This window comes from Tasmannia lanceolata, unplaced genomic scaffold (assembly GCF_043159265.1).
Source record: "Tasmannia lanceolata isolate RefF3 unplaced genomic scaffold, GAP_Taslan_0.1 ptg000006l, whole genome shotgun sequence".
In the NCBI taxonomy this organism is placed as follows: Eukaryota; Viridiplantae; Streptophyta; class Magnoliopsida; order Canellales; family Winteraceae; genus Tasmannia; species Tasmannia lanceolata.
Window position 1 is genome coordinate 19,960,026 of NW_027518683.1, and position 15,878 is coordinate 19,975,903.

Genomic DNA, 15,878 nt, shown 5'->3' on the forward strand with positions numbered 1-15,878 from the left:
TAGCCCAAATAGGCCCAATACAGCGGTCCATTATCTTACTGGGCTTATATTAGAACATACATGGGTTATATTGTATACCCAACACATCTGAGGGAGGAAGGGGAGGGCTGCCACATCAACGGTGAACAGTAAACCCCCCTTCCTCTTTATTATGTATATATTTAACCGACCTAAATTACTCATAATATACTAAAGTGAGGCAGCCCTTATCAGGGCATTAATTTTTGGGCAAATGATAAACTCGCGCCCCAGTAGGATAATTCGCACCATGAATAAAAAAAAGGGTAAGTCTGCCACATACTCTCCTTTAAAGTTGTGCGAATCATCCTATAGAGGGTGCGAATCTATCACTGCTCTAATTTCTAAATAAAGATACCGAGATCAAGCGTGGGACCGGACAAATACCCTCTTCCGACGTTTGTGATAGGGAGATAATATATGCTCACCATGTGTAGGATAATTCACACCGCTCTACCATGAATTGACGTCAAAAAAAAGGAGGGCAAAGTATGAAAGTAGCAGGCTTTAACGCTTTTTGACGTCAATTAACGTTCCATTATCACACGGGGGGGTGCGAATATATCATAGCCCTTGTGATATTAGTTCCTGATATTTTGGTCCTTTTTATATTAAAATGGCAAAACTACCCTCATAAATTATACCCCCCTGTAATCCCGTTTTTGAAGTGTTGTTTTTTCATAGAAAGTTCTAAACGATACTCCACAGTAGGCCAAAACATTCGTCTCTCCTTCTCAGATCCAAACCCGAAAAATCAATTCCTTTGCCGGCATGAAACCCCTCGGAAACACCGACACGCTTTCTTCTCCTCTAATCATAAAACTCTTCATCTTCGCATTCGCATCCATCGCCTTTTTCTATCTCGGCAAACGATGGATCGAATCCGACGGCTACGATCAACTCGTTTTCTTCAACTCTAACAAAACCCCTCAGTCTTCATCTTCTGTCATAATCTCCCCAAACGCTAACAAAACCTTTGACATTGATGCCCTAATTTCCAACACCTCAGAAACTGTTCCCATCCAAACCCTAATTCCCCCACCGTCCGATCTGCCGCCGCCGCCGCCGCCGCCTGTACGGTTCGGAATCATCGATGAGAATGGGACGATGCGTGAGGATTTTGATGTTGGGGGATTTGATCCGGATCAAATTGAGAATTGGGGGAATTGGAATGGGAATGGGAATGGGAATGGGAATGCTAGGGTTAGGGTTAGTTTGAAGAGATTTCCTTTGTGTTCGAATAGTATGAGAGAGTATATACCTTGTTTGGATAATGTGGAAGAGATTAAGAAGCTGAAATCTACAGAGAAGGGAGAGAAATACGAGCGGCATTGCCCTGCGGGTCCCGCGTTGGATTGTTTAGTTCCAGCGCCGAAGAATTACAAGACGCCGATCCCATGGCCAAGAAGTAGGGATGAGGTATATCATAAATTATTCGTGAATTTTTATTCGATTTGATTATCTTTTGTCATTAATTGTTTCAATTTTGCTATTAGAATTTGCAATCGAAGGCGAGAGAGAATACCTTAATTTTTTTTGTTGTATAGTGGAATGGGGATTATTGGTTTACTAGAATCAGAAGAAAATTTAATTTTTTGTTAGAAGGTATGTTCTGTTATAGTGAGATTTAGTATTATGTGCAAATACTAGAAGATGTAATATGGTGAATGGTACCACGGGATTCGCTTAAGAGTTACAATGAGAGGAAAAATCTACTTAAGAATGTTAAGAATTACCATGAGATACAGTGATTGGGCCCACCCACATGACTTCCCATGATCTGAACTGTTCATTTGGGTGACCCTATATAGTGACGTCTTGCCCAATTAGACAATCCTAACCATTCACTGTATTTATGCCAATGGGATGGTTAAGAAAGTTTAACAATGATCCAGAATGTAGAAGTCATTCAGTCAGATGTTTGTTTGTTGGAATGAAGTCGGGTTCATCACCTGTGAATGTTGGTCATTGGATGAATGGTCTAGAGTCTAGATTAGCTGATGTTATATGTGGAGGCCAATCATTATATGTCTTTGAAATTCTCACGTAAATGCGTCCCATAGTATCATTTCTCGAAGTGTATACAGCTGATCTGTCCCTTTTACTGCTGTCAAAATCTATATAAAATACGTAGTAGGTGTTGTTTGCAGTGTGCAGATGGGTCCATATCAAGCTTATTATGCGAGTGGAAGAGGCTTTAGTAAATCTGGGTATTTCTGCAAGAGTGAAAGCAACTACTTTTTGATCTTCTGAAAATATCTCCATTATGAGATTCTACTTTCTATGCCATGTTAACCCCTTTGTGCTCAGACATGAACTAATGCAGAAATATTACTTGGAAACCAGCCAGACCAAGTTGAATTGGCCAAGTTCAAAGTCAATCTACAAGTTTTGTAACACTTTAAATCTATTTTTTTTTGGGGTTTGGGCGGTGCTTCTCAAGACAGGGTTTTGAATATTATAGTAGTTGACGAGTTGTTTCCTGAAGACAGGAATTTCAATTGCACTTTTCATCCTTCTTACTTGAATAGTGGACGTTGTTACTTATTGAATGTGTTTTTTTACATATCCAACAGTCATAATGAGACTTTGAGTTGTTATCACAGGTATGGTTCAGCAATGTACCACACCCACGTTTGGTTGAAGACAAGGGGGGTCAGAACTGGATTTCTATATATAAGGATAAATTTAAATTCCCAGGAGGTGGAACACAGTTTATACATGGGGCAGATCAATACCTGGACCAGATGTCACAGGTTGGTTCTTTAAAAATTTATTGGTGAATATGATAGATGTATTCAGGTCCCCATGACTCTAGTCATCGAATTTTCTTTGTTTGACCTGAATATGCAGATGGTTCCAGACATAGCATTTGGTCATCATACAAGAGTTGTCTTGGATGTTGGATGTGGGGTTGCAAGCTTTGGTGCTTTTCTGCTTTCGCGGAATGTGATTCCTCTCTCCGTAGCACCAAAAGATGTTCATGAGAACCAGATTCAATTTGCTCTTGAGCGTGGTGTGCCTGCTATGGTGGCAGCTTTTGCAACACGTCGCTTGTTGTATCCAAGTCAGGCCTTTGACCTGATACATTGTTCAAGATGTCGAATTAATTGGACCCGTGATGGTATGTCCATTTCTATTTTGCATCAAATCCGAAAACATCTATTTAGTTTAAGCTATGTCCAATGCCATCCGTGTTTTCTCAATTAATTCTATATGATGCATATTTTGGTTCTTCTGCCTCACAATCCAACCATTGTTCCTGGGTTGCTGGCTGTGCTATCACGTAAGAGGGAAAAATACAGTTCTTTTGCAGTTACTTGGCGGCATACTATCTTTGATTTGCTTGGAACTTAGAAGAATGTAGGATATTTGTAGTTTCAGGTAGTTATGTTCTCTTGGTGCCAAAATTGAGTGAACTTGCACCCGGCTTGCGGCATATGCCTTCATTTATAATTGGCAAAGGGCATAGGTGATGCTTTTGCGCAAGTGAAGAACTTACAAGCCCCATATGGACTGAACCAGTTGCTTCATTGACAACATGGGTTTTTCAAAATTATAAAGGACTAATTACCCATAAGAAATAGTGAGCATTATGAGAAGGTTTTGTCTCTGGTAGTTGAATTGTATTTGATACATCGAATCTGATACATATCGTCAATCACCCGATATGCCTGGAAAAAATCCCCAATAATTAGGAATTTTTTTAGAAATCAATATAACCAATTACAAATGTATTCTATAAGTTTTATTTTGATACATGTTTCATTTTGTATTTTTTCTTGGGAATGATGTGGCTTTTAGTAAATAAAGCAAAACCCAATGACCGTGGTGGTTAAAAGGGATAGAAAGTCATAATTATACAATAATAAAACAACAAACAGGAATAACACAACCACCAATAAATCTTCAAGGAGGCAAGTAGTTTAAGGTCAAAATCATCTCTCTATCGACACGTGGATGGGCAACAGCAGCATCCGCTTCTGAGTTAGTGGATCGCCAGATGTGCCAGACCTCAGAATCATGACCATCTAATCTATAATAGATCTCCTCTAAAGCATCTACGAACGTTGTTTTTTTTTTTTTTTTTGAAAATAGCATCTGCGAACCTCTATGGAATAATTGTGTTCTGGTCTCTCACACATCTGACATTATTGAGTGAGTCTCCTTCGATGATGATCTGCTCTATCCCATGGAGTAACGCTTGGACCTCTGTCTCATTGGAACCCTTTTCGCCAATGACTTCACTCGCTCAGAAGGCCCCTGATACTTGCTGAGCCAAGATTGCCTAAACTCAATCCTTCAGAGTTTAGCTTGATCCTCCCAAGAGGAGTCCACTTAGGTCGAGGACCCTCCATATGCACGATGCCCAGTCTGATCTCCTCACATGACCTGTAGAAGGTGAACACCAAAATACCTTTGAACTCGTCATGGCTAAATGCCCACTGGACAGCCGTGTATAAGATTTGCTTTTGAATATTCCCTACGCCTTTGAAAAATCCTTTCAAGACTCTTGTTTCTTTCCTTCCAAGCGAGGCAGAATGGCAACAGAGAATAGATTCCACAAGATTCTTCCTCTAGGGGTCCAAGCAGCAAATCTACACGACTCAAAGTGTGACAATGCGACGAGGGAGCAAGGTTTTAAATCTCGGTTTCGGTTTTGGTACGAAATTTCGGACGAAATCTTGTAAAAATTTCACCGAAATTTCGGAAATTTCCGAAACGTTTCCCCGAAATTTCCGAAATTTCACCGAAACGTTTCACCAAAATTTCCGAAATTTCACCGAAATTTTACCGAAACGTTTCGTTTCGGCCGAAATTTCCGAAATGTTTCGGCGAAGTTTGGTACTTTTCCGACTCACTGTGAATTTCGTTTCGTTTTCCACCGAAACCGAAATATTTCGGCCGAAACGAAACGTTTCGGCGAAATTTAAAACCATGCGAGGGAGAACCCAAGTAACCATGAGGCGAGGTTACAAGTGAAACTGCTTTGTAAGAGCAGGTGCTCAACTGACTCGTCAGCGGACAGGCAGAGGGAACATTGATTAACAATCAAAATACATTTATGACAAAGGTGATCAATCATAAGGATCCTATCTAGACACCCAGTCCAACAAAATGGAGGACTCTCTAAGGGACTTAAGAAAATCAAACACATCCAGCTACTGATTTTTTTTTTTAAATGATAGCCAATAATATTAAACGAAAGGACTGAGATGGTCAAGATACAAAGGAAAAGAGATAAACAACTACAATAAGATTTCACAGAAAGACTTCACTATAAGATTTCCAGCTACTGATATAATGGACGACTGGACTAGATGTTCATAGAAAGATTTCACAGTGAAGATACCCATCGATGTCCATTTCCATACCCTTTTATCATGATCCCGCACGCTAATGTAGATAGAGCTGATCTTGGTTAGGAAAGATGCCACAATATCCAACTTTCAACCAAAATATTTCTTCTAAAAAAAGAAATTCGAGTGTTATGCTCCATCCTGTCTAGTAAAAGCATCAGCCAAATAGATATCTTCACGTGAAGATAGAATATAAAGAGAATAAGATTTCTTTAAGCGATATGCTCCTGTACCAGATATCTATGTTGAAAACTTCCACCTCCAAATCCCCCAACCGGACTTGCATCACCGCATATTTAGAGAAGCTAACACTTTGGACGGAAATCACTTCATAACATCTAATTACATCCTTTAGGTTCTTGATCTTGCTTAGGTCCGGAGTGCTGAAAAGTAGGGTATCATTTCCCTGCTGGGTGGGCGACAAATAAATCATCAATTAGGCCTCTAGCTCTTGCCTTATCCTTCATTTTGTGTAGTATTTCGGCCATGATGATCAATAGGAGAGGGAATAAAAGGCCCCCTTGTCGAAGTCCTCTAGAGGTTTTGAAGAACCCCCTTAGGTGACCCACTAATTAGGATATAAACCCAAAACCTATCACTCAAATAAAAAAATAAACTAGGATCAAAACCCAGACTTATGAGATAAACTTCGTCATCCAATCCCTCCTCTTCGAACCAAAGCCCATTCGAGGTACTCTAGGCAGCTCCATTCCACTTTGTTTTAATCTTTTTCCATATCTACCTTACAGATAATCCCCAGAGGGCCATTGTGGTGTTAGTATTCAATACACTCATTTACTAACAAGGCTCCATCAAGGATTTATCTTCTATCGATGAAAGCACACTGGGACTTGGAGATGATCTTTCTCGTTGCCGCCTGAAGTGGGTCAACCAACACTTTAGCAAGAATTTTATACACGTTCAATATAAGGCTATTCGGTCGGAAGTCTGACAAATTTTCCGCATCATCTCTTTTAGGGATAAGGGTAATGAAAGTGGCTCCCAAGTCTCTTCTTAAACTGCTTCCATTGTGGCATTCCTTGAAAAATTCTATTATGTCAACTCTTATCTACTCCCAACATACTTGATGAAAGGCCATGCAGAAAGCGTCAAATCCGGACGCTTTATCGTTTTCTTTTCATGAAAAAGATGACATTCCAGACTTCCTCTTCTCTGAATGGTCTTTCCAGCCCCATAATGGAATCATCATCCAATTGCATGGTACTCCCTCCGGGGTGGGAGAACTCCTTCCTACGGAAGTGTATAATGTCTTAAAGTAGGAGACAATTTTGGACATAATGGCACCTTGATCCTCGGTCTTTACCCCATTCACCGCCAGGGATTGAATTCTGTTGCTACGTCTTCTGGCACTAGCAATGCTGTGAAAATATCATGTAAACTATGGCCCTATGGACATTTGGCTAGCCATAAATTCCTACTAACTTCAGAGTAGTTTGCCAAGGCAATTACACTTTCTGAACTAAAATTTCAGCAATTACTGAAGCCTAATCACAATAAATTGCTTATTAAAAGCCCAACTTTACTAAACTTAACTTCTCTGAAATCCCTGAAATGATTTTTGAAAACTCCCAGAAAAAAATATCCAAAAATACTGAAAAGCCGAAAAACAAACTCTGTTTTGGATTTCTTTTTGATTGGAGTCATGTGGAAACTTGTGGGCCGACACAAATTGCATTAGAACATAATTCCTTCATGTTCTTTGTATAACAAGGTCATGTTAATTAATTTTTCTTTTTGATGTGTGTTATATCCTCATATTGGCATATTAAAGTTGTCTGCGAACTCATCTAATGAAATCTTTACAGCCAAGGAAACATATCCTTTTCTTTTTCTTTTTTTTTTTTCTTTTTGCATTTTTTGAGATTGTTAACTTTCTGCTACCGTCCTTAGCTCTTCTTTGTTATCCAGTGTCTGGGAGATTCAGTTATTTAGAGAATTAGTACTTTTGAGAATTAAATATTGAAACTAGCATCTACCTGAATTTTTTGACGTCATAAAAGTTCTTTGGAAGAGATGAAATGTTTGTATCTGGTGCTGGATTGCTGGGATTTAACTTTGTTTACCTTCATAGGACTGATTATGTTTCTTCTTCTTCTTCTTCTTCTTTTTTATTTCACCTACGGTGAAGATGGAATTTTGCTTCTTGAGGTCGACAGGATGCTCAGGGCTGGAGGATACTTTGCTTGGGCAGCACAACCAGTTTACAAACATGAAGAGCCCCAACAAGAAGCATGGAAAGGTAGTTCAACTCATAAATGTCAAAGGAAAAAATAAATTTAGGGTTCTTGCGAAGCTTTCTGAAATTATTTATTTTACAGAAGATTTCAAGTGTAGAATTCAGTATGACCAGGATAACATTCTTTCAGAATAGTCGGCATGCCCTGTAGTTGGTTTGACAAGTCCAAATTTTGCTTTATGTTATCATCTTTAGCAGAAATGGCACTTCGGAACTCACCATTGCATATCTTCTATTTTATGTACTTTTTCTTGCCTCAGTTTTTATCAAATAAGGGATCAAATTCAGTAGAAGTCCTCCGCTATTAATATTTTTTCAATTTAAGACAATTTATATTCTTTGGAGCAATTTTACTTTAATGATAATTTTTCTGAGTTATAAAGCTTAAATTAGTATGCTAGTTTCTTCTTCTTGTTGGCTTAATGTATAGAAAATCTTGATATACCTCTGCATTGTCTCTTCCCAATTTCCATGGACGTGTAATTAAAGATTATGGAGGTTATGTTTTAGATAACACAAAAATCGCTTCATTGTCACTTCTGATGCTCCTCTGAACGTTTGCTTACAATATTTATCAGCAAAAAATTATTTGTTCATCGCTGTGGTTCATCTATACAGTTTGATTTCCTTCACTATTGTATCATCATTAGAGGGTTGTTAGTTTTTTACTTGATCTTTTATTCATGAAATTTCTTTCATTTCCTCACTACGAGCTACTGAAATCTTTTGGAAGTATTGAAATGCCAAAAATCCATTTTTAAGTGGTTTACACTACTTCAAACAACTTCTTTGAAGCTTTAAAGGCAAGATAACATGGATATCTACCACATTTAGGATAATAAACTACGGATTACAGTAACTGGTGCTACACCTTTCTGCTTTCTTCCTTCTTGCCTACGCATCCTCTTCCTCTTTCATTGTTCTTGCCAATGATTTTTCAGTTGACAACTTTGTTTGGGTTATTATTCATGTAATTCTGGAATTTACTTGTTTGTAGAGATGGAGGACCTCACTACTCGCATTTGTTGGGTGCTTGTGAAGAAGGAGGGTTACCTTGCTATATGGCAGAAGCCTTTAAATAACAGCTGCTATCTCAGTCGTGTTGCTGGAGTCCAACCTCCTCTATGTGATACGACTGATAACCCAGACAATGTTTGGTACCATCATTCTACGTTACTCACTTTTCTATAATGTTTAAGCTTAACAGGAATATATTTTACAATATATAAAGGCTACTGTTATTTGCACTACTATTGTTTAATAACTGCACAAAGTCAGTTTGTCTTTTCTTTTTTAATTGGCTTTTTGGGAACTGCAATCACCTTTGACACCTGTTCAAGTAATAAAAGACAAGATGATTTAGTGCATTTATCAAAACATGTAGTGCCAACATAGGTGGCCTATATAAATATACTAAGTTTCTGGCATTCAAAGCTCCTATGTGGATTTGGTTAGAAATGACCACGTGAATGAGCCATAGGGTGCTCCTGAACGTATATAAGACTTGCCTTGCGGAATGATTTAACTCTTGTCTGAATATTTGCATTGTCATGTCCATATTTTCTTCCTAAATCTTCTGTTATCCATATGAAATACATAACTCTGTTCTTAGCATGAAGCATTGGAAGTTCATATGCTATCCACTTGAAATACACCCGACAGAAATCAAATATATGAAATTGACGTCATGCCCTTTTGTAAATTACTCAAAATCATTAGTGAATTCACAAATGCTCCTCAGAAGATGTATTTTCCACTCTGCACAGCAGTTAGATGTCTCCTGCTTATATTATTGTTATAAAGCGACCTAGGCATTTCAAAGGAAGTTGTATGACTTTAAGAGTGACCATAGTTTGCTGCTAAGTATCGTTGTTGCTTTCCATTGTGACTCATGGAAATTGTAAACACGCATTTACCAGCGTTCTGCCTATCAAGTTCAATACCTTGATTAAACTTGTCTTGTAGTCCTTGACTCCTTTCTCAGTACGTGAATTTCTTTCCAAATCTTTCCTTGCTTATATGAAGATAAGAGGTCATTCTTGTTATTATTTTAACAGGTATGTTGATCTGAAACCATGCATCACCAGACTGCCAGAGAATGGATATGGGGCGAATGTTACAACTTGGCCGGCACGCCTGCATTACCCACCAGATAGGCTCCAATCGGTAGAGATGGATGCTTACATGGCAAAAAAGGAGCTTTTCAAGGCAGAATCAAAATACTGGAATGGCATAGTAGAAAGTTATGTCCGTGCCTATCATTGGAAAAAGATAAAATTACGAAATGTTTTGGACATGAGGGCTAGCTTTGGAGGGTATTCTATTTACACTCCTTCAGCATACTTCCATTCTAGTATGGCATAATGTTTCTAGATACTTTGTCCAGTTTCTGTGTATTGCCTATGGATGATTATATACCATAATTTTTTTTGCCCCCTTGATTTACTCTTTGTTATTATTGTTGTTTTGTCTCCTTTCCGTATTTAACCATCTCGGTCCTTTTTTATAAATATTTTTTTTTGAAAGATGACAAATTTCATTAATATCCATAAAGCATTCAGGACCAGTAGTCCCATCCTATCCTGCGATACAAAATATTAGTTTGTACTGGGTTGGGCATACCCAGACCCAGAGTAAGGTGGAAAAAGATACATGAACCAATCATTCCTTTCCTCAATTCTAGTATATATGATTCAGGAGCGACCCCTGGCTCTAAACTGGCTCTAACTCAATCCTCTAATCCCTCATCAAATCCTTCTTTTTTATAAATATAGCTGCCATTCCAAAAAAAATAAAAATGATTGTATACCATATGGTTTTCACGTAATGGATAATTTCAATATTCTGCATAGTAATTGTGCATCGTCATGGCAGGTTTGCAGCCGCAATGAATGATCTGGGGATTGATTGCTGGGTAATGAATGTTGTACCAGTCAGTGGACCCAACACCTTGCCTGTAATATATGACCGGGGACTGATTGGAGTACTCCATGATTGGTATGGCTATAATCACCTTTGCATCTTTTAGAATTTAAAAAATTGATTCCAAGTTCAATGAAATTCCATTGAAGCTGTTTTAAATTTTATAGCTTATACTCTGAATAATTATATCAAAAGCAACCAAATCTTTATCGTGAGCAATTTGATTTGTAATTTTCTGAAGCCTACTAATATTGCATGAAAAAATATTGATTGGATTCCCAGAATCTTAGGTGGATGACTTCTCATCTTTTTAACATGTGGTTGAATGATAATTTTATATGGTGTGTGGCTGTAAAGTCCAGTATTTTTCAAAAAGTATTGTACGGCCCACTTCATAGGATGATCCAAGCCGTTCATTTGTTGGGCTACAACGTGAATAGGCTGTGCCCCAAAAATCATTTCCATAGGATGATCCTAACCCTCCAATCTATAGAGAGGAAACATGCAGTCCCTCTATAGATCGGAGGGTTAGGATCATCCTATGGAAAGGATTTTTGGGGCACACCCTATTCACGTTGTGGCACAGCAAATGAACGGCTTGGATCATCCTGTGAAGCCCCATACAATACTTTTTTTTTTTTAATACTTGACTTTGCGGCCACACACCATGTAAAATCTCAGTTGAATGAAGGAGTCTGTATATGTGACTGTACATTATCTTGATGAGTTGAAAACTTTGAATTCATGCACATGATGGTTGATATCCAATTTTTTAGTGGGATGGGACGTAGTGGATGATAAATTTTAGGTTTCACTTAAATTCACCTCTACAAGCTGAAAGAAGGTTGTATTTAAAATTGGTTTTTTTCCATATTCTGTTACACTTCCTCACTGCATATGACACATTTTCATCTATTACCGATCCCGAGTGTCATGACTACCATTGTTAGCAATGATTAAATGGTTCAGAAAATTTTCCCTCTTTTGCTCTCATGATGCTTGGAAAACCCTCTTCTCCAGGTGTGAACCATTTGATACATACCCAAGAACTTACGATCTATTGCATGCATCCGGCCTCTTTTCAATTGAGAAAAAAAGGTATGTTCTCTTACCCCATTGTTGCTAATTATAATTTTGTTTATCTCTATGCGGGTTGTGCATATTTATTCATTTTCTATCTCAATTTAGTATTCCACATTGTTTAAAAACTCCCCTAGTCAATCATCTACTCGCTTCGGTTTAACCTTACTATCTCATCCAAGTCCAACTTCTACCCTACCAAGTAAGTCAAAAACTTCTTTCGCTCACCCGAGGTGATGAAAAGATTGACGTCATCAATCATTGACTTGCCCTAGTTGACTCGTTTTCACCTCAGCCGAGTTCTTGTCCAAGTCCTAGTTTCTAAACACTGGCATACTATGTTAGATTAGATTTACCCCCATTTTCATTTCCAAAAGCTGATCCCTCATTATTAAGTAGTCAATATATTCTGCCACAGATGCAACATCACTAACATAGTGCTTGAGATGGATCGGATACTGAGACCGGGTGGGCGTGCTGTCTTCCGGGACTCCAAATCAGTCATTGAAGAAGTTAAGGAAATTGCAGAAGCCATGGGATGGAGGACGGCACTGCACGACACATCAGAGGGCCCTTATGCAAGCCGAAGGATATTGATGTGTGACAAGCAGTTGTTGCGCGCTTAAGTGGGTGGACAGGAGAAGGCTAATTGTTACTTCCTTTTCTTTCTTGTTGTAAGTGAAAAATCAAGCAGATAAATGTAATGCTTCTTCTTCACAGATAGCCAGCATGCGACTTTGTCAGAATTACACCTAATCCTGCATATAGGGGGGGGCTTATATCTTCTTCACAGATAGCCAGCGTGCGACTTTCACAGAATTTCCGCTAATCCTGCATATAGGGGTGCTTATATTTGGTTTTTTGATGTATCAATCTTGGTAATCATTTACGTCATTAAATTTAGTCATTTTCCTGTAATTTATCTCCATTATTTGTCTTAATTAACATTGATTAACAGGATGATTTAGGCTTATAACATTTCATGGTCCGGAGACTCATGTATCATATATATATTTTTCTTTTTCTTTTTTAAAGTTGACAATAATTTTTTTTATTGATGCTATGAAAATTACAAAGGGGTCCCAACATGCATTACATAGTATCAAGTAAGGAAGGTCAGGGGCATACCCCTTGGCCAAGAGAAAGAAACAAAATCTACTGACGTGAAACTGCTAAATACTGATAAGTACTTTCATGCACTCTCACTTTACTATTCCGTTGTGTCCCTTCCTTTTCGAGACCATCTTTAGCCAGGTTCAGAAATAGACCATCACCAACATTGACCTTTCCTGTGCATTGCCCACTCCATGGCCCAGAGAAATTCAAGAGCTATATACTTCCTGAATCAACCCCTGTACATTAGACATCGCTGAGCAGTCCGATTCTACAACCTACCTATACACTAAATTAAAGATTTTACTTTCTCCAACCATCAGACATAATTCCAATCTCCCAAAAGAAACCATCTATCAAAAAGAAACTTTAAGAGACCATACACCAAACAGTAAATTAGCCCTGGTATGGAATGTTACACACACTTCCTCAATTCCCTCATTAGGATCACGATTTGTAATTCCAGTTCTATTTCTTTGGAAAAGTAATCTGAAGCATACTGTGGGAAAGGAACCTCTTCCACTGGATCCAATCGGATAGCTATCAGTTCCATTATCTTCGTAATGCAAATAATTTGCTTAGCCTCGCATTCCAAACGTCGCAATTTGTTTTTCATACTTCAGACGACCTCTGAAGTAAGAGAGCTTGTAAACCGGAGTACAAATATCCTTGACGTTATAACTACCTATTATAGGATAGAGTTCTTCCACGTTGATCGTGTAGTCCTCCTGGAATTGCTTCCACAGTCTTTTGATAATTCTATTTACCAATTCTGCAAAGGTGGGATCTTCCACCGAGGCCTTCGCTTCATTATAGTTCAGGCTTCTAGCCCAATGTCGATGCTGAAACCACCGCGAGCAGTTGAGAATCTCCCTTCGCTTCCGCTTATATGTTCGAACATCCAAGGAAGAGGGAGGAGAAGCCATTTTCCTAAATGCAAACAAATGTTTTTTACTCACCTTTTCTTGAGGAAGACCAACAGATTTCTTAATCTTGTCTTCATTACCCCCCTATTTTATATTTATTAGTGTAACCCCCCAAATGTGCCTATACTTGGGCCCCACAACCTGGATACCTCAAATGAAGCAGATATTAAGAATAAATTTTCTTTCCCAACAGACCTAATTATGATAGCCCCAAAACTACAGGTGCCGTCATCACCCTTTCCTTGCACTAAAAGGACATTTGTCATCCCAAGCACAATCCCCAAAAGCAGATAAAGCTTTTCTTTCCTTGAGATCATCTTGGATCTAAAAGCTATCATTGTCTGAGGCAAGGGCAAATCCTTCCCAGTTTGGCGAAGGATTTGAGGGTCTTGAGCAATCTGTTCTTCCTCGATCAATGAGCCAAGGCCAAAGTGTTCTCTAGAACTTTCATCATTATAGAGTGGGGAGATTGCGGCCACTTGGCCCACGACTCTGAGACGCCTTGATCGCCAGCAGGGACTCGGAAGTCAAACAATTTCCTGCCTCTTGGATTTCGGCCAGCTCGCTTGGGATAAGCATGAATGTTTGGAAGTTGCATGACAGACCGACGGATTTCTTGGGACAAGACAACCTTTCTCGATACCTCCGCTCTCAGGATTAGACAATTTAAAATTTGAAATCCCTGCGGGATTCAACGGCTCGCCGGACAAAGGAACCTCGATCCCCTGAGCTAGATCCTTTGTCGGTCAAGTAGCCAAAACAGGGAGCTCAATCCCAATAGTATAGGTCTGGTCAAGAACTTTGATTTTAAAATAGGATCTAGGAAGGTGCCAACGTGGGGCTAGAATTTTGGCCGAGACATAACTCATACAGTTCTGGTGATTGCCTTCCATCTTGGTTTCTACAACCTTACCAAAGAGACCCCATATAGCCTCCACTGATGAAACAGCCCAAGCATGTAAAGGGATGCCATAAAATTGAACCAAGTGAGCTTCCTCGCCTTGAATAAACTCCCTTTTTCCATGGTGAGAGGGAGAGCAAATGATTACCCAAAGCCTCAGGGCCCTTAGCAAGGATCTGTGATGCCTGTGATTCTGTTTCAAACATAAAGAGGATTTCATTCTTCGCCAATATAGAAGGACAATGTAAGGTTGGGATATCCCAAGACTTTTGTGCCCATTTCCAGAGCTCTTGCAAGGTTTCATTACGATTTTTCTTTTCCCTATTAGACAAGCTCTTAGTAAACCCATTCGTGTATCCACCTTCTTGCCCGATACAGATAAAAATGGACTCCTTGAACTTCTGTGGTAATAAATTTTGACCGAATCGGGCGAAAAATCATACTCTAGCGGGCGAGCTAGGACGAGGAACCCACTTCGAGGGGATTCTGGCCCGGTGACACTAGCGACATTCGTTCTGCCATATGAAATTAAGATATTTACAGGGAGAACAAAACCATACACCATTTGGCTTAGAACTCCCTGTAGGCCTTCTCCCACCGTCCAGAGGCGAGCTAGGTGAAGGAATCGATTTCGCTCTAGCTTTCAAGCACCTTCTACATCTATCCCGCCAGCCGAAGTTGTCGTAGAGACAATAAGGGCATTGGCAATCCTCCGCCTTTTTCATTTTCGTATTCACAAAGGAATATTTTTCATTCACTGCATTTTACAATAGTTTTCTTGTCCACCCCAGTTGGGTTCTTTTTCATTTATATATTCTTATGAAACTCTCTTCTGCATCTCAAAGGGGTATTTTCTCCAATTAAGAGAATTTTAGAGTGATGCAACAGTGTGTAGTCCTCACAATTCCTAGGATGATACAAATTCAGAAAAGAGCTGTGTCTGATCCATGCCCGGCGATGGGAGGATCTGAACTGTCCAGATGATGGGGTGGGTGATCGCGGCTTGGTGATGGATGGTTAAAAAGAATTAGTAACAGTTTGCAGTGGACTTCAAAAAAATCCGAAGATTATTAGTTCCCTTTGTTTTGATATGAGAAGTGCTCACAGGACAAGGGGAACAGCCTCAAATCATTTTATTTTTAATATTGGCATTCCTACCTTTCTTAAGATGCCCATATTAACAAGGTGGCTTAATAGTTCATTAACGGCAAGATTAGCTGATTTTGAAGCTTTTGAGTCTACTGTTTTTTAAGGAAATCGAACGTACTGAGTTAAGTTCAATATGAAGAATTTTAAGTGTT

The 15,878-nt window shown here is 39.0% G+C and overlaps 1 protein-coding gene across 1 annotated transcript; it reads left to right on the plus strand.

The window, feature by feature from the left end:
- Positions 1-668: 668 nt before the first annotated feature.
- On the plus strand, positions 669-12,633 carry LOC143880040 (S-adenosyl-L-methionine-dependent methyltransferases superfamily protein). Its single transcript, XM_077382805.1, has 9 exons — positions 669-1,437; positions 2,625-2,774; positions 2,872-3,142; positions 7,528-7,638; positions 8,633-8,792; positions 9,693-9,950; positions 10,510-10,632; positions 11,578-11,655; positions 12,056-12,633. Exons 1-9 carry the CDS (start codon positions 790-792, stop codon positions 12,261-12,263), a joined length of 2,007 nt encoding a protein of 668 aa, XP_077238920.1. The 5' UTR covers positions 669-789; the 3' UTR covers positions 12,264-12,633.
- Positions 12,634-15,878: the final 3,245 nt, after the last annotated feature.